Source organism: Enhydra lutris, unplaced genomic scaffold (assembly GCF_002288905.1).
Source record: "Enhydra lutris kenyoni isolate GAN:26980312 unplaced genomic scaffold, ASM228890v2 scaffoldscaffold12, whole genome shotgun sequence".
Lineage (NCBI taxonomy): Eukaryota > Metazoa > Chordata > Mammalia > Carnivora > Mustelidae > Enhydra > Enhydra lutris.
The window spans coordinates 66,462,478-66,488,829 of NW_019154096.1; the positions used below are offsets into that span (position 1 = coordinate 66,462,478).

At 46.9% G+C, this 26,352-nt stretch overlaps 1 protein-coding gene across 1 annotated transcript in view; it reads right to left on the reverse strand.

Annotated features, from left to right (window-relative positions):
* Positions 1-6,398: 6,398 nt before the first annotated feature.
* LOC111145186 (GDNF family receptor alpha 1) overlaps positions 6,399-26,352 on the reverse strand; it is a 203,587-nt gene continuing 183,633 nt past the window's right edge. Inside the window, exons 10-11 of the mRNA XM_022499905.1 lie at positions 10,811-10,864; positions 6,399-9,662 (exon numbers count right to left, since the gene is read on the reverse strand). Coding sequence (XP_022355613.1) covers positions 9,507-9,662; positions 10,811-10,864 — 210 coding nt within the window. The 3' untranslated portion in view covers positions 6,399-9,506. The remainder of the gene's footprint in view (positions 9,663-10,810; positions 10,865-26,352) is intronic.

The window sequence follows — 26,352 nt, forward strand, 5'->3', positions numbered from 1 at the left end:
TATTGTCTATCATCTACCTATTCAATATCTATCATCTATCTATCTATCTATCTATCTATCATCTATCTATCTATCATCTCTCTATTTATCAACTATCTAATCCATGTTTCTACTATGGATACAAGGAGGACCATATTTTCCTTTGTTCTGTACTTTGCCTTTTCACTGAATAAACCACAGACCACTTCCAGTTTCAGTGGGTCTATATCTACTTTTTACAAATGGTGGCACAACATTCCCTTGTTTAGAAGCACCATGAGTTCTTTAACCAGCTGGCTACTGATGGGCATTTGGGTTGTGGCAAGGACTTCCTTATTACAAATGATCCTGCAATGGCAATCTTTTTGCATAGACCTTGGCACATGGTGTAAGAAGGCAGGGTAAATTCTTTGCAGGGGAATTGCTGGCTCAAAGGGGATATGGATTTTAAATTATGATCACATTGTCAAATGGTTTTCTAAAAAAGATCATCCCTTTATATACCCACCCAAGGTGTTCTCAGGCCAAATGCTCCCCTTATCTTTTAAACATGGTGAATTCTTGGCCTCACAGCCTAGATGCGGGAATCTTCGTGAGGATCAAAGCAGGCGGTGCGGCCAGCGGCGCCGGTGTCTGTGACTTTTATGGATACTCCGCTCCTATCTCTCACATCGCTGTGTTTTTGTTTATGCTTTATTTATATCAGCCAACACAAGCAGCCTTGTATCTTGTTCCTGTCACAGTTTTTATTCACTTTCTTGGCATTTCTCTCAGGGTTTTATTAGTCATTTCTTGTTCCAGCTCCTAAAATTTCTATCACCTGCATCCTGGGGATCTGGTTGTATTGAGAAGGTGATTAGAATACTAACAGCCTGGGGAAGGAAGCCTGATGCCCCAGGGCACCGTTCTTTCCCCATTTCTGCTAGGATTCAGGGACCCTCAGAGTCCTGCCCGCCCCCAGGGGCCTGCCCCCCATGCGGACATGAGGGGCTTCATTTCTCGGGGAAGGAACCTGGGGCAGCCTGAGGAACCCAAAGCCAGGAGACATGTTGGAATCTGGGGTTTTGTTACACCTCTAAAACAGGCCCAGACCCAAACGCTCACAAACTTTTTATCTGAATTTTGGAACCCAGTAGAAATCATTCTAAACTTTTTATTTGAATTATGGAGCCCAGTAGAAATCATTCTAAATTTGGTCATTGGAAGGTAGATCCAAGAGACAAGGGAGTAGAAAAGCCCAGTTGAATGAAAAAAAAAAAATCATAAAATTGTGTCCTACAGAGAACCGCCTGTGAAATGCAGGCTTCTGTCCTGTACTAGGCCAGGTCTTCTTGCTGTGCTGTGGACTGCCAAGTTGTAGACTGAAGCGAACAACGCTGGTGATGTTAATTACTGGGTTTTGTGCTCCAATATTTTGCCTTAAAACTCCCGGTAGTGATAAGGTGCCAGAGATTACAACCTCCCGGGGAGTCCTATTTTGAGCAGTCAGGACCCTGATGCTAATGCCCACGTATCAAACACAGCCTCATGCAGTGTAAAGTAACTTTTCCTTGCCAGGCACTGGGCTATAGCCTGGAAATTGGGAAAATGACCTATTCTGTCTTTACTTTTTATCCAGATACTATTTGTAAGTTTACACAAATAATTCAACATTTATGATAGTATCTAAAGAATTCACTAGTCCTACCCTCTAATTACAGAATTGTATGTTGAAGACATGAAAAAAATATCTGGTGTGGCCCTCCACAGACCCTGGTTCCTTTTGGCATGCATATGGGAGCTATTTGGTTGGGTTTAAACCAGTGGCTCTCAATCAGGGCTGTTTTGCTAGCCCCTCCCAGGGGGCTGACAGCATATTGGGGGGTGGTTGCTACTGTCGTCTAGTGGGACGGGGCCAGGGTTGTTAAACATCCCACAATGGACAGGACCAGACCATCCCTTCCTACCTTCAAGACAAAGAATCATCTAGAAGTATCTAGAAGCATCAACCACATTTGGTCCTCCGGAATCTTATCTCCTCTGCTGTCAGAAAGCCCCCGTATCTTAATACTGGGGATCTCCAAGCATCTGCAGACTTCAAGATCAATTTCCAATGAATTAGGGTAAAAGAAAAAGACACTACCACTGTAGTTTTGTTTTTTTAAAAAAGAAAACAATGTTTATTAGGGTATCCTGGGGTGGAGGACCCCTGAACAGATTACATACGTACATTCTGTAGTGCTCGAGCAATATGTTAACAGAAAATCCAAACATCACAAAACCACTTCCAAAGTCCAAAGAGCAAAACTTGTACTTCTCTATGTAGATGTTGTTCCATGGGTGTTGGTGGCAAAGGACGCTGCAGACAGCGGTGTGAGGAAGCCGTGTAGGGATGGCCCCGGTGAACGCACAGGTGCCGCAGGAAAGCAGAGACACACGGCGATGAGATACACATGTTGTCTGGTACAAGTGGGAAACTCAGGAAACACACGATGGCAAATGGAGACCAGGAGGGAAGTCACTCATCTGGATCCTCTCCTAACTGGAGGCTTCCGCAAAGCTCACTACAGCCCTGACCCCAGCTCTGACGAGGCTGGGTGTCTGACAGAAGTCTAAAACCATCCTAAAAACCCAAATCCTCATGGCTGGCTAACCTACATGAAACAGAAGGAACAGAAGCTGAGACATACCCTGTGGTTAGGAGTAAAAATGCAACACCATCTAAAAGAATAAACTTGAAAGCCCACACCCCGAATCTCACACAGCTTCTCCACGGGAGGCGGATTAAACAAGAGAAAATAATTTCAATATCTAAGGGATGGCGCACAGGAGAACAGAAAACTCTTTAAAGAAAACTCTGTGGTGAAATGCATTCCCCCTCCTCCCTTGGGGGAGAAAGAGAGAGAAAAGAGAGATAATTAGAAGAAATATAAGGCCCTGGATTTCAGGCTTCTGAAACCATTTCTTCAACCCTCTGAGGACAATCAGCTATTTCTGAATCTAGAAAAGTCTCATTACGAGAAGACCGCAGCCACATAAGGCAGGGCCATCGGTGAGTGGGTTCTCCAGTTCCCGTTCTCTCTCTTTCCCGCATTTCAGAAATGCTTTCGGCTAAAGCTAAAAAATAAAAAGACAGATTCCAGATCAAGCACGCTCTGCATACCAGGAAGACAATGGCGGATCCCGCAGCCCTGCGGAAGTTGTGACACGGAGAGAGAAAGGGAGCTTTTGTGATGGAGACATAAGTGTCAGATGTCCTGCCGGGCTCCAGTGACAGGTGACAGACCTTTATCCACTCAAAAGAGCCTTGCGTTTCTTCTACCCACGGCATCGCCTGGGTGTTCCAATTCTTTATCCTACTTTACTCTAGTCTTGTAATCTGGGTTATATTTGCTGCCACCAAGGGTCTTTGCGTATTTTCAAAGTTTTGCTGTTTGAACAAACACTGCTCTACCTGCTTTCCTGCGCTAGAGCAGCTCTGATGTCTCCTGTTCCCACCAGCACTGCTGCTGGTGCCTGACAGCTGGGCCAGTGCCACGGACATGGCCACCTGGCCATGCTCACGGCCCTCTGAGGCCTCCAAGGGTGACCCCACTTGGTTCCCCGTGGCAGTCTGTCCCCCTTCTCCATGTTACTTGAGCTACTTGCTACTTCTTAAGGACCGAGTCTGGAAGGCGGCTTCTTGTACGACCTACAATGAGAATTTAGATTCTCTGAAGGATGTTAAAATGAAGGATTCTGCCATCCAGAAAAGATGGGTGATTCCGCAGGCCGCTGTCAGACGGCCTTGTCCTCTCAAGTTACTCTCTTGGAGGAGTTTCGGTCCTGAAGGAGGGTTCACTGTTCTAGAGCAGATGGTCCATAGATGCCGTGATTGAAGACCACCTCTTTGCTTCTCAGGATGCTGGCACAGGACCGGGCTTGGTCCGGGCTTGGTGGAGCGGTCCACCTTTCCAGCCAGCATCCTGCACTTGATGCAGATTGAAATATCAGCAGACTCAAGGGCTAATTTCCCATGAAATCAGTTCACCCCATTTGGGGTCCTGTCCTTTCTGGGACTGGCTGGTCCTGCTCAGCTCGTCCTAGGGACGAACGCTCATTTTTCATCTCTCAGCAGGAAACACGGTCAGCAGATTTAAAGCTGCTTTGATTCTAATACTGTGTTCGACACTTCCTTCCAGTCAGCCTCAATAGCCTTTGCTGTCGTGTCCGAGAGCTCACCGCTGGCGAGACAAGGCCGGCGGACCAGTTCTTGCTACCGTGTTACAGAATGAAGCCTTTCGATGCCCCCAAAATTTTCATTCACCCAACGTTGTTTAAGTACCTACCGTGAGGCATGCTTCCTCTCAGGGCAATCTGGGGGGAGCTCCAGGAAGAGACGTTCAGACGGAAGAAGGGGCTGATGGTGTCTGGCCAGAATCTTGGTATTCTTTATGAAACGGAAGTGGGGAATGGTAAGAAAACCCAGGCTGGGATGAAGAGAAGAAAATCCGAAAAAACCTTTTATTGACACTGGTGCTGGGTTTGGCAGCTGCCCGGGAGCAAAAATAAACTCCTGATGGCAGGGAGACAAGACGCTGATACTGGCACCTGCCAGGGGCAGACAGCCCAAGTCGCAGCTGCGCTGGTCGAATGAGCTTGGAGACCTCAGGGGGTGAGGACCTCAATGACTGGTAACGGGCTGTGCTTCTCTGCAGGCAGTTTATTGAAACAGGATTTGTGCGCCTCCCCACCCCTCTGGGCTGGATCGCAGAGCACTCAGAAGCGCAGGTGATGCTTCCCGCTGAACCACCCCAGGCTGTCTCCAGGAGCAGGGAGGAAAGAGCACATCAGAGAGCACTGGGAGCAACCAAGGGATGCCTGGTGAGGATGAGCAGACAAGACCATCCCACAGCTAAGGAGAGGAAGCTCGGAAGAGGGGAGGGCTGGATGGGGGAGCTTCCTGCTTGGGGGATTAACATCACCCTCAGATTGCCTGACTCCTGAGAGAAGCTTGTCTGTCTTCAAAAAGCCAGGGTTCCGTGTACAGTGGGCATCTGGCAGAAGAAGAGTGAATCTGGGCAGGACTACATTTAAAATGATTCGGATGAAAAATCGACCAGAGGGGACCCTGTGAAACAGTTAAGTGATAAAGGACAGGAATGGGCACTGGGGCACCCATAATCGACGTGAAAGGGATCAGAGTCGGCCCATCATCTCAAGACAACTCTCCTTGTGAAATGAAATGGCCCCCCAGACAAGCACAGCCCAGGATGGAGGCAGTGGCAAAACCACAGATTGAAAGCCTCTGCCAGGAGAACGTGTTCTGATGTAGAGTCCTCAAGGAGAATTCTAGACAAGAGATTCAGAACAAATGGTCACTCGAGAAGAAGAGTCGGGTCAAAGTCAGGAAGTGTCAGATAAGTACATGAGATGCCTCTCTTAGGGATAAGAGGAAAACGTAGCTGCTAAGGGTTTCCGAATGAATCCTCGGTCGTTTTACAGTTTTAGAATTTCTAAAAGGAAATGTCTTCCCATGTCGTCCAGATATCAGCTCCGGCTTGCTTTCCACAAAGGCACGGCTGTCTAATTCAAGGGACTCCGGCTATTCTTGTGAGGACGAAGCTCCTATTTGGATCAGAAAGGAACACCAGGGGACCGCACGACACTTACACCCATGGTGCCTGGCCGTCTGCCGCGCCTTGATTTTGCTCTTCATCTCTCCCAACTTCCTGAGTTCAGGGCAGATGGGTCCTTCTGTCCTCCCTGTTCCCAGCCCCTTGGTAACTCACGCCCATCTGTTGCCATTGCTTTTTGGTCTTTCTCGGAAATGTTGGTCCCCCATAGTCTCATTTGCTTAATCAAAGAACAGAAGCAACAAAGATCACAGGGATATGAATCCAGGAGATCAAGAACAGCGTTGAAAGGGAAATAGAAAATGCGAGTGCATTTAAGCAGCCCTTTTCTGGTCTACAGTTTATTGACTAAAATAAGTCACGCATGTCGGACTGCATGAATGAAAACTAATTTTCCAAACAATAGCTCCTCCAAGGCCACTGTTTTGTAAATAGTGACAACAGAAAAACATTTTTGCTAGATTCTAAGAAAAGAATTTGCTAATTATACAAACTCCCACTGCCTTTACATCTCTTTTCCCAATAAGCACTTAACACTGACTCAAAAATGCTTCCCCTCTCCTCCCTTCCCAGTTCAGCAGATGGAGTGTTTGGGAGTGTCAACTTTAGATGGAGTACAAAGGGACAAATGGGCGACAGGATGCTGTTGGAGAGGACCCATCCTCGGAGCGTATGGACGATACCAACAGTCTTCACAGAGACCAAATTCAAGGCCACAGCAGCTCTAGAGAAACCCTGTCCCATATTCGATTAACTCGAGGATTGCTTCCAAGACATTTTTTACTATAAGATAAAGAATTATTAAATACATATATTTTTTAATGAAAACCACACTCCTATTAGAGTCTGGATACAGTTCACTATACTTAATAAAAAATAATCTGTGTAATTCTTAACTCATACTCTAGGGGCTTGAAAAAATTTTGATATGGGAAAATAAACATGGAAGGGGCATTCTGAATCCTTCTCTGTATTGTGCACTTCTTCCTTCATGTGCTCTATTCAAAAGATATTCAAACTGATATTGGTTAAAGATACTCAACACCAACTTGGAATGAATGTGCTTCCAATCAGTTTGGCAGTAGTGCCTTTTTTTTCATTCTCTCAATAAGCAGCAGGGCACGGCTAGACTTAACCTATGGTCAAGTCTTGACCATGGTCTACGTGGACCTAAGACCTACTAGCACCTACTGTTTCTGTGTTGTCAAAATCAGCTACAATGAGACGCTTTCTGCAGAAAGATGCCCTTGCATCTGGTGATACCCCAAATGCAGGGACTGAGGGACAGGAAGTAATGCTTTTTAATGTCAGTATTGCCACACACGGAAGTCAAAGATTTAAGTCACTTGCCTGCTTTAGTCTCATGGCAAGCGATGATGGTGTTTCGGGTCCACTGTGTTAAACTGGGAATCATGCTGAATGGCAGAAACACCCGCTTGGCATGAATTTATAAGAATCTCTCTAATGTGTTGTCATCGAACAATATTTCCCCCTGTTTATTTCATCAGCAATTTATTTTCAAATTTAGAATTTGGTAACTCTAATATGCTTCTTTCTGAGAAGAAAAAAGAGATCTTTGTTGGTGATCGATGAGGCTTTCCCAAATTTAATTTATGGGTTGCACATCCCTGTGTTCGTCACTGAAGGCCACCCTTGTTAGCTCTGATAACTCCTATTTCCTCTCTGGTCATCTGAAGCTAATTACAACCGCTGCTTACCGCAGAAGGAATCAATAGCTTTCTACAGTAGATCACATAGAATCAGACCCATATGCAATTAGTCTAGTGTAGATACACAGAGATACCTTAATTAAAACAAAATACGCTCTGTAAGAGATAGGCTTTCATAGAGGACCGGAATTCCAAATGTTCCGACACATTTAACATTGTTTATTCAAAGAAAGAGTCTTCATGAAACCTTTTACTAATCAAATCTGTTTGATGAATTTTCCTTGGAAACATTTTGAACTGAAAAAACACGGAACTTAGTATTATACATTTATGTTTATTAACATTTGGATATAAATGTACTTCAAACACCAACAGAGCTAAAAGACTATGCCTTTATCTTGGATTGAATAGATTTCCCACCCCAGTGATTTGATTAATTCTTACAAGGCAAACATCAGCGGGCAAAGGGGATCAGTATGAACTGTGCACCTTGGGTCCTCCTCCAGCCCCTCTACTGATGTGTGGAGAAGTAATGCTCCCAGCACTCCAGTTGGTGGATACTCCTCTTATCTATTCAGTGTTGGAGAAGCCTGGCTCCTAGCGCTCGATCACTGTAGATTCTGAATGTCACCATCAACCAGACTTCAAAAGCGCACTTCAAGGTCTACTTGTTTAAGGATGGAGAATGATGGAAGGCGATGTGCGGAGAACAAGTCACACGCCTTGTTTCCAGAGTCCTGTTCCGGTCCGCGTATCTTTTGCTGGCCAACTCATCTCTACACACCTATTGTTGTTCTTCTTGATCCACAAGCCTTTCTTTCCACACAGTCAGTCCCCGTCTGTCATGGAGGACGCATAACAAGAAGCGAGTTGATTCCTGATGACCTCCGGACTAAATCCCTCTCAACAGTGGCCAGGTCATCACCACTGAGTACAACCCTTAGGAAAACAACTGCGTACCCTGGCATGGATCAGCTTCGGAAGAGAGGGTGGCATGTTCCTGTCCCCCAGCCTAGTCAAACTGGCCTGTGTCAAGTAACATGGAAGCTGAGGTCCTGGATTATGTCAACCGGCACGCATGCCATTGGCCGCTGCAGCACATTTACAAGGGGCCGCCAGTTTCCTCACAGGTATGCAAGTTTGTGTTTCGAGAAATGACAAAAGACAACACTTGGCTGCTCTGTTTCCTCCTGCCTGTCCACAGTTACATGATGCAGAGCTTTCTGCTAAAGCACGAGGCTCCTCAGGGTCTGCTTCTGAAAAGCTGTCTTCGTGAAGTTAATATTGGAGCTAACACTATTTAGGAGAGGAAAACGAGCTCCATGTATTTTGTATTAAATCATCAGTAAAAAAATGAAGACAATATCATTACTTTCAAAATATAGAAAGCCAATAGTTGAAATCATTTAGTAGTAAAATTTTTTTCTACATATAACCTCATACATGTAAAGAGTATTAGAATGACATGTCAGCTATATTTGACTCTTGTTAGTGAAAGGGCTTCTCCCTCAGGTAAGGCTTAGGTCTTTCAGTGATCAAGGTACTGTGAAGTTTCACTCACACTCACCCCTCTATTCTGACTAGAAGATAGACACTACATCTGGATGAGACAGGTGTCTTTTGTTTGGTAGGAGAGCGTAGAACTCTTCACAGTACACAAACAGTGTGGAAAATGCCAGTACGTACAGAAAGGGGAACACTGGCGCAAGCTTGTTTGCACGAAGTCCATCAAGATCCTCTGGATGAGAATCTTTGCTTTGTGACAAAATAAGCTTGCACCCACCCGTGGGAGGCTAAAGTGATGTCATCAGAAACCAAAGCCATTATAGGAGATATGGAAGATTTTTTAGAAATACTAAGTCCTTCTCTTGCTAGGAAAGGCCAGAATTAAATTGTTAAAATCATCCCCAATCATCATCATCACGTCGAACATGGGCCCAGTTGGTTTTATAGCCAAATTCACGCACTGCCCCTCGACAACACAGCAGGCCCCAAAGCCTTTTCAGTATGGAATGTAGCGCTGTATTGGGTAGCCCACAGAAGCCCTAAGGATCACAAGAAGATTTCTTAAAAACAAAAAACAAAAACAAAAACAAGAAAAAAAAAAAGAAGAAGAAGAAACAAAATATAAAGTTCCAGTTGGATGAAACTGTTTCTCAGTATCTCAACTGGGCTCCTAAAACTGGAATTTCAGATACACAAGAGGACAGGAAACAGCTTGGTTTTTGTCTTTTTACATGTCCGTATTGTTGTTTAAATGCAGCTATGATGTTTCTGCCAAAGATGAAGATAATAAGGTGGACAGGGTGGTGACCACCAGAACCAGCAGGGGGCTCAGACCGCAGCTTAGAGGAGCAACCATTGATTTTGTGGTTATGTGGCTGGAAGGACCAGTGAGACCATTCTTTTCGTAATCACGCTGTAAGAGAGAATATTTTCATTGTCACCCACTGCATGTATTCCCCCTATCCCAGTATATTTTAGCCACACTCTTCCTCTCTCCCACCTACAACTCCCAACTAGCTGTAGCACTCACCCAAGCTGACCTAAGATAAGACCATGGAGACTTCAATTCCCTGACTTGTAGTTTTACAAAAAAGAATCATGAATCTGGTTGAGAACTGGATATACAGACTTACAGAGTTTATGATAAACTGGCCAACGCTTGCTACTTGCTCCTCCACTATGAATTTTACTGAAATCCATTTGTGGGACAGCTTTGCGTCTTCCTTCACTCCTACCTTCTGGATCTCCCCGTAGCTAGGGGAACGTGGAATGCTTCTTCTGGTACTGACTGAGGAGGAAGCTTGTTGTCCCTCCCCGTCCCGGAGGAAAGGCAGGAAAAATCATCTCAGAAAACTGGTACAGGCAAGTGTCAGTTCACATGGAGATGGACCGCAAATCGCACTGAGATAGGCAGGGCTGTCTACACCTTTTCTCTCCATTTGCCCTTTCAAACCCAGATTTTCTAGATGAAGGCGCCTGCCCCTCACATCATTGGGACAGCCCACACCGGAACCCTGGCTTTCGGACTCCCAGTTGGCACAGCTCTCCTTCCCTAAGATGGTTGCCTCCGTCCCCACCACAGCATCCACTCAGTCCCATAATGCTGCATCCCACCACAATGACTGGCACGTGACAGCATCAGTCATCTCCTCTGTACAATGGGAAGAGCAATGTGGCCTGCCCTAGCTACCTCGGGGTTGCTGCAGAGGTCAAAGGAACTGTAGACAGAGGACCTCTGGTAAGCAGTGAGAGTTTCTGAGTGTCTTCTCTGTGAGGGCTGATTCTACAAGACTATGGTAACACAATCTCCGGCATTGAAACAATGGTATTTGTGCTGACTCTAGCTCGGGATGAGGATCCTGGGTCCCATACGTAGTTGGAACTTTGTGCCCTGGGATCCAAAGACCTCACTTGGCTCAAAGGGCAGAGGGACATGGAGGGTGCCTTAGATCTTTTTCCTAGACCTGAAACCTCATTGTCCTTGAACCTTTCCATCTTCACCATGGACCCAATGTTCTATGTCTAGAAATGCAGGGAGACCCAGAGAGAAACATAACTTACATCAGAAAGACAGAGGTGTGTACTGCCCGACATATTGGATTTCAGCTTCTGGGCCTGGGAAAGACAAACACATACACACATAAAATCACTCACATTTCATATGGAATAATGGTTACCGATGATCCACTAATCAGTTGTCTAGGGCAGGGCCACTGGTAGAAATACGTGAGCTATAATTATGAGCTCATATATAATCTTAAATTTTCTAGTAACCACATAAGAGATAAAGGTAAAGATAATTGTGATGACATATTTTATTTAACCCAATATATTATCTTTTCAACATGTAATCAATATAAAAAGCTATTAATGAGATACTTTATGTTTTTTTTTCATACTAAGTCTTCAAAATCTGGTGTGTTTGACATTGCACATCTTATTTCAGACCTGCCCCATTTCAAAGGCTCAGTAGCTACCTGTGGCTGGTGGCTAGCAGGGGCAGCACAAGACTAGGTTACTAAAAACAAAGTTTTGTTTTTGCTTTTGTTTTTTTAGAGGGCGGAGGGGAGGGGGTTGAGAGCATGGGCTAGGGACAGAGGCAGAGGGAGAAAGAGGATTTTAAGTGAGATCCATGCCCAGCACAGAACCCAACATGGCACTCAATCTCATGACCTTGAAATCATGACCTGAGCCAAAATCAAGAGTCAGACGCTTAACCGATGGAGCCAACCAGGCACCCCAAGACAAAGCTTTGAAGTCATTCACATTCAGAACTCATTTATACCTATGAATGTTCATTCTGGGGATGTTCCTTTGAGGTAAAAATGTCACAATAAAAATCGGCGTTTGTTAGTCATATAGAGATAGGTCTTCCCGAAGCTCGTTTGTTCATTTGTTTTATTTTTGCTTCAGTCAACAAGCACAGAGCTATTTTCCAGTGCTGGGCATCAGGTGATCAGAGCCAAAGGATGTAGTCACTGGGCTCATGGGGCTGACCTCTAGTTGAGTAAACCACTCATGGCTTGAGAGTGTGGGCACAGCGCAGGGACTCTAACAGACAGATCCCCCTGGGGGAGCTGTGCAGGGTGCTATGGGTCCCGACCCAGTAATGATAAAATTGCTTCCAGGGCAGTGGCAGGGGACTGAGCTGTGAAGGCTGTGAGCTCCCCAACTCCTCACACCGGAACTAGTCCCCACTGAGCTTCTCCCAGAGAACTGAGTTAAAGAAGAGTTTCCATCACTCAGACAATTACAGTAAGAACTGCTGACCCAATATCGCCCTTTTGTTTTGTAAAGGAAAACAGAGTGCAGTGAAGTTGAGTGACTTCTCCAAGGTCACATAGCAATTTACTGGTAGAGTCAGGAACTAGACCAGGTCTCTAAAACTCTTGAGAGGAAAATGTGCTCTTTCCTCCATTACAGTATTTCTCCCAGGCAATCTTGGCATGCTCAGTTCTTCATGCTCTACTGCCCCCAAATCAACATGAAGAGCCCCTCCACCCTGCCCCATGAGCTCCTTCTCCCAAAACAGGAGTCTGTTGGCACCAAAGACAGATGTCTTTGGTGCCAACAGGATGATACTGGTCAAGCATCACACCTTAAGGAGTGTCTGGGCACCTGGCTCTGCGTGAACAGCAGTGGGCAGGCTGCCAGTTGCAGGAAGACTTCTGGAACTCATTGGAGACATGCTAGGCTGCTGATGGCATGTTCACCCAAGGAGTAATTTATTGACCATAATGCTACTTGGGAGGCATCATAATCTTTACCTATATTTGCATATGCCAGCTGTGAATATGAAATAGAAACCTTTAAAAAGGCATCGAGAGTAAGACAATGTGAAGCACCCCCAGGCTGTTCAAAGGTCACAAAATGTTATGTGTAAGAGGATCAGAGGAGGAATGGGAAGAGGAGTCTCTTCCCAAAAGCCTCCTTTTAATCTATAGTAATAGCAAATCTGGTCCCTTGCATTGTTACCTGCAGAGAATAATGTACAGAACTTTACATGTTTTATTTCTGTTCAAGATTGGAATTGTGCCCAGATACCAAAATGGCCTTAAAACATCCCATTCTCTTTTTCCTTTGCTAGACCATAATCTACAAAAAAGACATAAACCCTTGCTGTGGGCCTTTGCATAACTAAGAAGCTCACTAAAATGTGCAGAGAAAGCAGCCAGACTTCTAGTCTGAGAAACATTATGCCTTCAAGTTGTTTCTGCGCTTGTGATCACAGCTAAACTATGCCTCCGTGTTGTAAACCACAGGCCTCTGAGTTCTAAGGGTCGGGGAGGCCTCTTTCCTACTTTGTTCTGTATGATAGCACCAGTATGTAGTTTTTACTCACTAAGTACACAATCCGAGGATACTCACCAGCTATACTCAGTCACTTTAGGAATGTGCTGAATACTTGTTCAATACCCATCAATATTAAATAATTATAAATTATTAATCTACCAATTATCCATCTACCAATGGATAAGAAGTCTTCTGTCTTGATAGATTGTCTGAAATGCACTCTAGATCTGCAGAGCTAGATTTCTGACCCTCACTGGTCACCGAGGGTTCACACTGCTTAGTGCTTTACAGGCGTGCAGGCTCTCGCCTTCCACCTGGAAAGAGCAGGGATTACTGCTCCATCACACAGGAAAATACATTTAAAACAGCTCCAGGTCTGGGACGTCTCTGAGCTCTTTCCCCCACAAGTCAGGCATCTTGTTATCTATCTACAGGAAATGGTCAACCCCAGGTCTTGTCTCCCTGTAGCCCCATCGGCTTCACTAAAACTAGAGGCAGCATCTCTAAGCTTGTCTTGCCTGGAGGACCATTCTTGTTGACATAACTGGATAACCTGCAGAGAGCGAAGGTAATAATGTGCGCCGGGGCCCTATAGAGGCTCTGAGAAAATGCTTCCTCTCCTGTTAAGCACCTTCCCAAACCACCAAAGCCCTTAGCACTCCAGAGGCTCAGCTTTGCATGCACACTGGCCTTTAAATGCCCTGCTTACACAGTGTGTTAACGCAGCGTCCCAATGCGAGGCGTGGGTAGAAACTCCCAGCACCACGGAGGCAGAATGGAAAGCCCTGGAATTCCACCTGAACTCTGCAGAGACCACAGTGAGGTCTGGCAATCTGATGAGAAGGTGACGGGCAAATGTTACCAGTTATGGGAATAGCAGGTGGCTTCTGGGTAAAAGAATCACAAGACTGGACAGACAGGAGATTTCCCCCCAGCAAACCTGCAGTGCGTATGAGAAGACGAGAACCGTGGGTCTGCTGCTGAGACTGGCTAGCACCGGGTACAGGAGGAGCGTAGCTGCACTGGGCATCTAGGACCTCTACGGGTTTGTCAGCTGCACACGGAGGGGCAGAGCCTGGGATTTTAGGTCGCATGCTTGTGAGTCCTGTATGCAGTCGGAATCCCTCTGGTAACGCTGAGGGTCAGAAACGTCCTATGCAGATTCAGAGTCCACTAAGGAAATCTGGCTCTTAGAGCTCATCTTAGAAGCCTGAGCAACCTGTTATTTCCACATTTGAAGGGCTTTTATCCCGAGCATTTTTGGCCACATCATCAAGCTATCGCGGTCTTGCTAATCAGGTAGGATAAATGCAAACAGAATTACAAGGGGGCCTTGCCTTTGACTACTGCGAAGTGTACTTACACGCTTGAAACATCATCTCACAGGTGATAAAAATGGGGATGGTCCCAGGAAAGTTAAAAAAAAAAATAGTTAAAAAACTTCCGAGACCTTGTAAGAAACTAGAAGTGTACTTCTTACTGCTGAGCTCTCACCCCAGAAAACAAAGCGTGGAGTAATGGGAGAGCCAGCTCAAGGTCCTGTCTGTGGGCCCAGCAGTCCTGCTCATTAACGGGAGTCACAGGGATCCAACACAGAGCGTGGCCAGCCTGGACCTATCTAGACACCAAACCTTACAGTGTGGCTTTAAAATATGACCTCTCCTAAAAAAAAAAAAAAGAGAGAGAGAGAGAGAGAGCGAGAAAAGGATAAAGAAGATAAAGAAGACAGTGCATTTCATTTTCCAAAAGTCCATTTTAACCACTGGTATGATGTGTTGAAAAATGAATCCTTTAATCTCTTTGAGGATAGAGTGTTTCCTAGCGGCTAATTCATAGTCCTGTGGTTACTGGGGAAACCACCTGACTCTGAATGGAGGGGAAATGTCACCAGCAAACCACGGGACCACAAGGCTTTCAACTCGAGGATGGGGAGATGAAAGGGACTGGTGAAGCCCGTTTCCAGCCGAGCAGCCTTGCTGTCATTTTGGAAAACTGGAGAACTTGTATTCAGGCACCTCCTAAGACTTGTCCCTCCAGCAGTGTTGTAAAACTGTCCCTGGCGGTGATCTGCTAGTCCAGGCACATTGGGTAATAGAATTTCCACCGCATTATAATTGTAGGGCCAGACCTTGCCAGTCCCTGGCACCAGAGGGTTAATAAACGCATTAAATGCTGTTAACCTCTGTTACCTGGAGTCAGACTGATGACGCTCCTGCTTTTTACCCCAATGATTAGCATTTGGAAAGTCAGCCCTGGTGCCAGGAGGCTTCCTGTTCAGAAGGCACAGACACACCCCTCGCCTGGAGGCCTCCATCCAGTGCCCTCCACCTGCCCCAGGCCACCACACAGACACAGGAGCTCTGCCCACAGCAGGCTCTCCTGGAGCCTCAGGGACAAGGCAGGCTTTCACGCAGCACGCTTGCTCTGTTTATGGAATCGGAGGCTTAAAAGCGCAGCGAGGCAGAACCTGGCCTTTGCTGCCCCAGGACTCAGTTTCTGCAGAGAAATCGGGGCTTCATCTCGGGCTTTCATGCAGCAGTCAGCCAGCAGGACATGGAACATTTCTCCACTCTGCTCCAAGCATAAGGGGAGCCCATTTCTGCTCTACCTCCAGAAAATAAAACCAGAGGAAGTTACCCAATCCAATAGCAACAGACTGTCCAGGCTGCGGCCAAATGGTCATAATTAATGATGCTTCTGGTTCTTTTCTCCCTTGCTTTACTGATTAGAGAGATTTGCTGTATTAGGAACCTGTTTGCTTAATGACAGAATACAAGCGATAAACAGAGAAATACACAGACTGTAAAATGCAATCAACTTCGCTCTCCAGCACTCACCAAGTACCGAGCTGTATCTATCACGCTTGTCAATACCTAGTTTATCGGCGTACGGGTCTCTTCTGCAGCATAAGTTGGACCTTTGTGAGGGGAAACCGCTGCGGGAGTTCTTCCTGAAACAGCCCTTCCCCAGCTTCAATCTACACATCTTACATTTTCGGGCAGGGCAAGACACAGGAAGGAAGGTTACCTGAGCAGAGGAACCTGCATTTTTACACTGCATTTTAGAAAGACAGACTCCCCTGACTACAGACTTTCACGGGCGGTACTTACCGCACAGCAGTTCTATTGCGACCTTGACACATATTCGTCCAAATTAATTTCTACACAGAAAGACAGAAAAAAGCAACTACCTAGTGAATCCGAGCTGTGGTCTGTCCAGGGCTCTGTAGTGTTATGCTTTTTTCAGCTTTTTGGATTTTGCCTGTTGGATTTGGGCGACCCTGGGAGGTTTTACCACTAGTCTGGTCACAAGCCACTGGCCAGCCTTTCCAAAGTCCCTCCCATGGTCTGTTTTGAAACTCACCTTCCTACGGATCTGCTTTTTCTACAAACTTGGTAACAACCACTTGCAACCACTGGTCTGAATAATGTGCAGTAAAGTCAGCTGCGTAAGACAAGTGGACACATAAATAACCTTGTTCTGAGCCCCTGGGCTTGGATCTTTGTCTTCTCGCACCCGTGCTCGGCAGGGAAGGGGTCCATTTCTGCCAGGCTGCTCTCTGCCAGCCCCCTGGACCCTGGCATAGATTGGGGAGAGGCCGAGGGGCTATGAGGACGGCAAGGGTGAGATGGGGCAAGTGTCCTTCCGAGAAAGGGGCTGCTTTTCTACTCTCTCGGCAAGACACCATGTCGGAACTGAAGTTCAGCCAGAAGACTTCCATTACATGAAGCTCTAAGAAGGCCTTATAAAGATATTTCCCTCAGCATGGGTTTGGGAAGGCCCCCTGGGTGCCAAGTTTCCTTAGTCTGGTATGCTCTGGGCAGGTTGAGCCTGGTCGTAAGACAGGGCGGGGAAAGGCTTAGAGGCCTGAAGTCAGGCTTCCTTACCCAGAAAAAGTGCAGGCTCAGATCCTGGTTGAGCTGTTTAGACAAGACCTCCAAAGTCAGTGCAGTGAACTGAACTGAGGCCAGATTGGTGGGGGAGGGAGGGCGGCAGGGGGCGGGTGCGTAGCCTTGAAAGAGATGTGGATTCCTGTTCTTGAGTCAAGCAGGTCTTGGATTCCTGGTACCCATGGAGTATCCCAAGTTTAACTGTGCACTTCATGTTGAGCTTAGGGCCAAGCCTAGAGCAGAAACCCTCTCACCTGACTGGTCTGGGGACGGCACCTGCAGAGTATTTGTCACTTGAGAAATGAAGTTAAAGGGCAAAATCATTAAGTTATTCAAAAATGACACATTTGTCTCAAATTTTTATTTCAAAGTTGTTTTTTTTTTTTTTTAAACTAAAGCGTGGAATAAGAACACTGAATGTGAGATCTACTCTTAACGAAATTTGAAGTACACAATACAGTCTTGCTGACTATAGGCCCAATGCTGCCCATCTTGCATCACTGAAACTCTACACCCACTGAACAACCACTTCCTGTTTCCCTTCCCCCAGCCTCTGGCAACCACAATCCCATTCTTGGCTTCTATGAGTTGGAGGATATTAGATATCTGCTGTACGTAGAATCATGCAGTATTTGTCCTTCTGTGACTGGCTTATTTCACTTAGTATAACATCCTTCAGATTCACCCCTATTGTTGCATACGGCAGGATTTCCTTGTTTATTAAGGCTGAATAATAGTTCATTGTATGTGTTAAATCAAATATTCTTATGTCAAATCTGAACGTCAGGCATTTATTGATTTGGGGAGACAGGACCAAGGCCACCTTCTTTAAAAAAAGTGTTTTCGGGCACCTGAATGGGTCAGTCGGTTCAGTGTCTGACGTCAGCTCAGGTTATGATCTCAGGGTCCTGACGCTGAGCCCTGCATCGGGCTCCACACTCAGCAAGGAGTCTGCTTGAGAGTCTCTCTCCCTCTCTCCTTTGTCCTTCCTGCTCATATGCACTCTTTCTCTCAAATAATTTGATAAATCTTTTAAAAAAAGTTTTTTAAAGGAAGAGTTTCCTGATTGGAGTTTCCTGGCTTATGTTCTGCAGAATCTACCTCTATAATTAGTTCATGGTCTATAATTTCCAGGTTTACTTTCTTTAAAACAGGAGTGACATTTTGTTTGATACCTACAGAGAAATCTCAGAGCAGATTTTTTTTTACCATTATATAATTTTTCTCAGTCTTTTATGATTTTGCCCCACCCACACCTGATCCGAAGACATTTTTTAAAGGAATTTGGCTTTCTCAGTGTGTTCAACTTAGTTTTCATCGAAACAACTATGCTTTCTTTTGTGCTCTTATTTCAATCCTTCATACAATACTGATTTAAATTTGCAAGCAAAACACCAACCAAAAGAGCATAAAAAAGGTTTGAGAACAAACGTGCCTGACCCTTTTAACCCTGTCTCTCAACTGGAGAGACCAAGGGCAGAGGTGAACAGGAGAACAGAGGCACAAGCTTGGGGCATGCCGTCGGCCTTGGGCATTAGATATTTACAAGAGAACGGAGAGGTTGTCTTCTGTGATAAGTTGGTTACATGAGGGTCCATTATGAGAGCTTCTACTATGGTTTAGAATTTATTCCTGGTACCAGCTTGATTGATAAAAGATGATAAATGGAACACAGGCTAGGAAGATCCTGTTCTTGGTTTTTCAACCGTCAGCTTTAATGATAATAATCCCTGCCCTCCTTCTTACCTCCCAGAGTTGTTCTGAGAATCAAAGGTAAAGGGGAAAGTCCCTTCAGACCTCAGGGTGATGTGGAGGCTTGCCTGGCCTCTCTGTGTTCTCTAGGCTGGTATTCTTGGGCCGGGGCAGGGACTGGAGAAATGCAAAAGCTCAAGCTAATTTGGCTGGTGAACACAATATTGACTAGAATGGGCTCACGATCTTCTGTGAGCCCTTGGATTTAAAAATGAATGCAATGAAAGAGATATAGTCCAGTAAGATATATCAACAGTCCTCCATTAGCTAAGCAGTCCCCCGGGCTTGGTCATCAGTCTCCAGCACGCCATAAAAAGGATGCCTACAGCTCCGCACTTGTAATTCAACACTAATGGCACGATGGTGCAGACACTGTCTCCAGCAGGAAGCCCTAACACATCACTCGAGCTGGCCTCTCTCCCTTCCAGACTTCCCGGGACCGTCCTGCAGCTGTGTCCCTGTTCCCTAAGCTGGAGCAAACACAGGCTGCAAACTACACTAGAGAACCGTGTTTTCCTTCATGGTTAACTTGTTTGATTTGTAATGTATCCAGACAAGAACCAATTATGACCTGTATTTTAGAAAGCGATGCCCTATGAACAGTGCGGTTATACCAAACAGTGTGCGAAAGACATTTGGGCGTGGGGCCCAGGGGGTGTTTTGCAGAGCAAACATTCAGTGAGTAGGGTCGAAAGGCAGCTCAGGGGATGGCCCCAAAATGAAACATTCGTTTTCTCAAATGTGCAGGCGGAAATGCAAATGTGTGAGAGCAACAGAAAAGATTCATTGTGGTTTCTGATGAGAAGTGCATGAAGCCTGTCTCGTCAGACACGCATCCTCACCGCCATCAGATAATATTTATTAAGTCTCTCATTCTCCTGTGCTTTTATGTGCAGCTGAGTGTGGCCCCGTAAGGATTCCGTGACTTAGGGTGGTAACTAAGGGTTCATATAAAACGCTGTGGTCTGCCGATGTACCCGACCCCGGGCTTTTGTTCACCTCCTGTTCAGAAGAGGGAGCACCCTGTGTGCTGTGAAAAACCAGGTGAAAAGCCAACTTAAAAAAAAAACTTTAAAGAAAAACATGCTTTTAGTAGATGGAGAAAACACAGATAACTGAGGGAAACTGAGCAGACTCACCGTGAAAACTGTGACCACCTACCGTTCACGACAGTCCCCTCCTATAACTGACCCCATGGGTGCCTCCCTGAAACACTTCCCACTGCTCACAGGACTTCCTGAGCACAGCTCTCCCCTTTGCACAGATTGGGAAACATGGGCTCAGAGAGGCGGGCACTTTGCCAGGTCTCTGCAGCTGGAGTGGCCGCACCGAGATGCATCTGTTAGACCTCAGTCCCCTTGACTCCCAAATCCGTGCCTACGGACTCCGTGCTGGACATGGTGCACATTATCTCCCATCACCCCCGGACCAACCCATGGACGTAGTTCTGGTTATCCCGCGGACAAAACAGGGAGGCAGTAAGAAGCCGGGGTCACGTCTGCTGCCTAGGAAGTAGACAGCAATGGCCACTCTGGGGAAAACTCTTGCGATGTCCACTCGGTGCCCACCATCCTCGGCTTCCCTTCCAGACAGCCCTGTCCATGGTCTGACTCCTCTAGGGCTTCAAATAGGAGAGTCCAGTGGAGGGGAGCCTTTGGTTGAACCTCACCAGAGAACAGGGCCCTTTTCCTCCCGCGCATGAGCTCCACGGCTCAAACACAAGGCAGGGGCTGTTATTCAGGGAGGCAGAGCTGGTTAGAAGTCCTGAGGATAAAAGGTCAGTAGGGGATACAAGAAATTGGATTTATTTATGGTATGTGACCTAAGTGTGCTCAGAGGTATTCTCATAGGTTACCCAGAATGAGAGAGCGTATTTATGGCCAAGATGGTGCAGCCATCCTAGCCCTTTTTATTAAGTATGTTTATTACCCAGCAATTGGGTTAAGCAATTGTCCAACTGCTGAATTACTGTCCCTCTGATGGGCCAGCCTCACTGCTCTCTAAACCACAGATGCAGATGGCCTAATGGCTCTTCCTAGAACGCACTGAGCACTGTTCTTCCCATCCCCATCCTAAAGTTATTATTCCCATTTTTTTTTTCACAAAAGTGGTAAAGAAAAGATGTTTGGGGGAAGACATCGTAAGTAGGTAATCATAACAAACAGCTTCAATCTGAGGCTGGCTCCCTTCTGCAGGACACACACCCTGTATGATGCCCAAGTTCATGTTCCTGAGGAATTTGGGGGTAAAGGTTACCAAATGCCCCCTTAGTACAAGCTGCTTCTGTCTCGTGCTCGAGCATAGACCCACCAGGAAGATAAAATTATGATAAAAACAGTTGCTCAGCTGAACTGGAGGCTCAGTAACTATGCTGGAGAATTTTAATTCGTTTAATTATTACAACCCTCCCAGGCAGTAGTGCTCATTATTCCCATATTACAGATGACGAATCCAAGGGTTAAGGAGATGAAGTTACTCGCGCTGAAGTCCACGAGAAGATTTGATTCTATCGTAGCAAGAAGCTTGATCCTTCAGGATTTTCTATTCTTAAGCCCAACCTCTTTTTCTTAAAAACAAAAGCACTAACCATGCTGCTGTAGGCCTACTGTGAGCAGGGTCCCTCATCGGGCATCAGCACGCTCCATGTTTGGGTTATATTATCTATCGCAAAGCCAGCTTGGTTTGGGTATAAACTGAGAGATGGTGTTGCCTGAGCGCTCCACAGACTTCAGAATCAGTAAGTGCTACCCCTCCCCCTTGTTATAATGTCAGGGATGCCACATGCTGGGGCACAGAATGGGCACAGACGGCAGGTGACACACCTAGGACAGCAAGAACGCCTGCCAGCTGTGGGCATCGTTGCTGATGTGACTGTGACCTGGCAAGGGCTACCCAGACGCCCTTGGGACAGACAGCCTTCAGTTGTTGCCAAGCAGTACCCCATTTCAGCCAGCAGATCTCTGGAGCTGACCAAGAAGGGGGAACTGAGTGGGAAGTAGGGAAACGGAGCCCCTATCATTTCAGGGCGATGCAAGAGAGATTTTACCACTGCAGGAGCCCCCCCCCTCCCTGCCCAGGTGGCGGTTCAGAGTCAGCCTCTCCACCATTACATCACAGCCACTGTTGCTAACAGAGCGGAAATGCGCTGTGAGCCCCAAGTCCTTGCACTGCACCCCCGCCAGAAAGGACTCCAGCCACATGGGCTCTTCCTTCCATCCTGTGCCATTTCTCTGCAACAGGGCCCTGACCCACAGCTTGTCCACCCAAGGATCACTGAACCCAAGGGTCCTGGGACCGTGGTCCCAAGGTGTGCTCCATGGTGACTATCTGTATACTTGGTCTGGAGCCTCCTCTTTTAATGGTTTCAGTTGTCTGACAACATAACCCTGGAAAATCCCAGAAATATAACAGCACGAACTATAATTTCAATGACAACGTGAGATAGTGCCTTTCCCCCAATGCTATATGCTAACACTTTTATTACTCTTAACAACAGTACACAACTACGGTATAATGTAGGGCTCCCCATTTTGCCACGCACTCACAGAATGGTAAGGTATGGGCTATCTGGAGGCATTAATATGGGGCTTTATTTGAGTCAGGAGCCGGGGTTGAAGCAGTGTGATCAGGGGTCTTCTGTAAAACAAAGAACCTTCTCAAGAGAGAACCAATTTCCTCCCTGTTCCTGCTAAAGCCCTTTGGGTCTCGCTGGTGTCCACCTTGCGCTTGGCAAATAGACTTATTCTGGCTGTAGGAGATTAGGGATACAAGATTTTTTTTTTAAGAAGGAGAAAAAACATAACTCAGAGATACGGCGCTCTGTGTGCTTAATTTGGAGGGTTTTGTGGTTGAGAAAAATAGATGCCATGATCTGCCTTCGTCGAAAAGGTGACATCTGGGTTCATTAAAGGTATACGTTAGATTTTGATAAAGGCTATTTTTCTAAGTCATTAAATTGGTTTTTAGGAACCTTATCCTCTCCTTCATTTGAACAATTATTAAACTATAAAATAGAATTGCACAATTGCTAAAACAGTAATCTGAAAGTTTATAGCCGGCTATAAAATGCTATATTATTAAACTACACTGAAGATGCTCAAGCCCATTACAACTTTTTAAATGAATTATAAAACCCTTTACTGCTGATAAAATAATCTTAAATTACAGTACTGTGTATTCTAACAATATGTTCAACCAAAGTTTGCTACGATGCAAACATGCCAATCACAGAAAATCGTTCCTTGAATTAAGTTTGCAGAAGCTCGCCGGTGACAGCAGGCCGAGAGGGGACACTGGCAGGCTGGGCGGGACGGCCCTTCTGCCCCAGGGAGGGGTCTTTCCCTATGTCCCTTCCACCACAGGACCAGCCAAGAGGGAGTCTCTCATGTTCAAAGGCTACACAAGAGACAGCACTGCATTGCAGGGAGGCTTGTGGCAACAGTAATTTTTAAATTCACCCCATAAATGAGATTTTTAAACTGTCAAATATTTAGTTATGCTGGACCTGCCCCTCCCACATATGTTATGGACTGAATGGGGTCCCCCCCACCCAACTCATATATGAAAGCCCGTTCCCCAGGTCTTCCTGATGGGACTTGATTTGAAGAGAGGCCTTGAAGGAGACAATTCAGTGAAAATGAGGCTGTTAGGATGGGTCCCAGACCAGTCTGACTGGTGTCCTTATAAGAAGGGGAGATTTGGACACACCGAGGGATGCTGGGGACGCACAAGCACAAGGAAAGGCCACGTGAAGGCTCAGTGAGAGGGCGGCCTTGTGCAAGCCACAGAGAGGGGCTTCAGGAGGAACCAGACCCCCATTCCTTCCGATTTCTGGCCCCCAGAGCCGTGAGGAATAAATATCTGCGGTTGAAGCCCCCAGCATGGGTGCTTCGTTGCGGGGGCTGAGCACACCGTTGGGGGTGCCGACGCTGCCCTCCGTGGATGGGCCGTGTGCACACCTACCCACCTCGGAGCCTGACCCCCAAGAGGAAACGTCTGCCTTTTGGTCCCAGTTACACGTTCCAAGCTTCCGTGCCTAATGGGGTTCGAATATGCAACCCAAGGCGCGTGTCGGCAGGCTGCGTGGCAGCCTTCATGGAGTCATCCCCAATTTTGGAGCTCTGAATTCAAGCACTCTCCTGGATGAAAGGCTTTGAAAACGCTCTACAAGCAGTTATTTCAAAAACTGTTTTTACAACAGCCTCTTTCCTCCCAGGGCTAACGTGGGTGATTCTGGGAGGCAGCTCCCCTCTGAGCTCGTCGGCTGGCACCTGGCGCTGGGAAGATTAAGTCCCAGGAGGCCGCTGGCAGCCTCTCTGCGCTGAGAGTCATCCGGCCCATCACTCGGGGCCCCTAGGCCACTTAGCAGCCTGGTCCAGAGCTCTGCTGTGAGGCTTTCAGGGGAGCCCAGAAGCAGCCTGGGTGGGGGGCCCTGAGGCTTAGCGCTTCTGCTAAGGGAAGACCCCTCGCAGCTCGTCTCTCCCGGAGTGCGGGAAATCAACTCGCTCTGAGCATTATGCAAAGGAACTGTAGCTCTAGCCAACATTTGGACTTTTTTCTTTTCTTTTCTTTTCTTTTTTTTTTTTAATGGGACGGACATGACAGTGGGGGCTAGAAAATACTCTGTAATAGCCAGAAATGATGGAGACCTGACAAAGACCATAAACCAAATACCACACATCATAGGCAGCACCAAGGTCGTTTTCTCAAACAAAAGGCTCAGGAAATGGCATCTGCGTGGCCAGAGTCATTTAGATTCCGCACATGTGCTGCAGCCCGGCGGTGACTGGCCTGGCACGGGCCGCACGATCCTGCTCGACACCCCCTGCCACCCCCCAAATGCCCCCATGCCCCGGGTCCACACGCGAAACCCGAAGGGGGTGGGGGATACACATTTCCACCCACTCTGGTCAGCTGGCAAAAGTCTCCTTTGAAATGTCCCCTCTGGGTGGCTCGTCCAGGGTGCTGGGTGGTAAGAACACATTCGTCAGAAGGTTGAGGGTGTGCGGGGCCCTGCGGGCTGGGGAGACCAGCAGGTCCTCGGATGACGAGAAGCGGGCGGAGAGCCTCAGTCAGTACGGCCTGTGATAGCCTCCACAGGCCCCACTCCAAGAGAAGTGTCACCTTGGGAAAATTAACTTAAATATCCCAACATGGGCATTTGGTGGCCACTGCTGCCCCTTTCCATTGTTCTTGCCTGCGCTACCCAGGGAAGACTTGGTCCAGTGTGGCTGCTCGCTCTCCCATCTCCACAGGCCCCTTACCATGCAGGGAAGCCTGAAAACACTCTCCAACACCTTCATTTCCCCTGTTGTAGAAAGGAAAAGGGGGTCTTTGAGGCAGCCCTCATTTCCCGGAGGGTGGTCCACCGTCAGGGACGATTTGGCCCTCCAGGGGCATCTGGCTCTGTCTGGGGACGTGTGTGGTTGTCACCATAGGGGAAAAGTGCTACTGGTATTTAGAAGATGGAGGCCGGGTATGTTGCTCAACATCCTATAGTGCACAGGGCAGCCCCAAACAAAGAATTTCCAGACCAAAATGTCAAGAGGGCCAAGGCTGTAAGTCTGATCTGGGGGAACTGTCCAGTTCCTGACCAAGAGATCAACCAACGATCTGACTCCGAATTACATTTCCAAACCACCACCCTGACAAGACCTCACCTTTCCTTGACCTTAACAAGCCTGTGCTACACGTGCAAAGCCACTGGAAAACGGGACCCATCAGGCAATGCACAACGCAGCCTGACCCCCTCAGGGCATTCCTCTATGACTGAAGATGGGACAAAGAGGACCAGTGCTATCCAAGGGCCAAAAGCATCACAAAACTTACAAATAATAGAGACTTACACAGTATCTCCTCTGAGCTGGGCGCCACACTTTACACACAGGATCACAGTGAATCCTTGTAACAGCCGAGGAAGCTCCACCCCTCCTGGGCAGCCATCCCCACTTCAGGGATGAGGAAGTCAAAGCTAAGTAGTTTGCCTAAGTGGGGCAAGTATGGAAATGAGCCCATGCTGAAAGTTCAACTCCAGCTTTCTTATGAGAAGTTTCACTGTTTGGTCCTAGAATTAAAATTAGAATTTGGCTAACTTTTGTTCCTGGTTTCTGGGAGATAACCTTTATATCCTTGGAAGTTCTTCAGCAATAGGAGTACCTTTGGTATTCCTGAGCCCTTTGGATCCTACCTGAGTTTATGGTAATGAGATGACTCAGAACGGGGGTTGGTCACCAGAGAGACCAACTACGGGCCAAGGGGCTGGGGCTTTGACTCATGCGAGGTCCCCCCAACTGCCTGACCTCGCAGCAGAGAAGGGTAGAAGACTGCATTCAATCACAGGCCCAATGGCTCAATCAATCACGCCTGTGTAATGAAACCCCAATTAAAACGCTGGTCACTGCAGCTCAGTGGCGCCCCCTGGGGGGTGAATGCATGAATGCCCTGGGAGGGGGCAGGGTCCCAAACCCACAGGGAGAGGGAACAAAAGCTCTCTTCGGGAGACTGTCTCAGATCTCAGCCTCCGTATCTCTCCTTTTGGCTAGTCCTGATCTGTTTCCTTTATAATAAAACCGTAATCCTAAGCGTAGTACTTTCCTGACTTCTGAATCATTCTAGCGGATTGAATGTGAGGGGGTCGTGGGAAGCCCTGAATTTGTAGCTGGTTGGTGG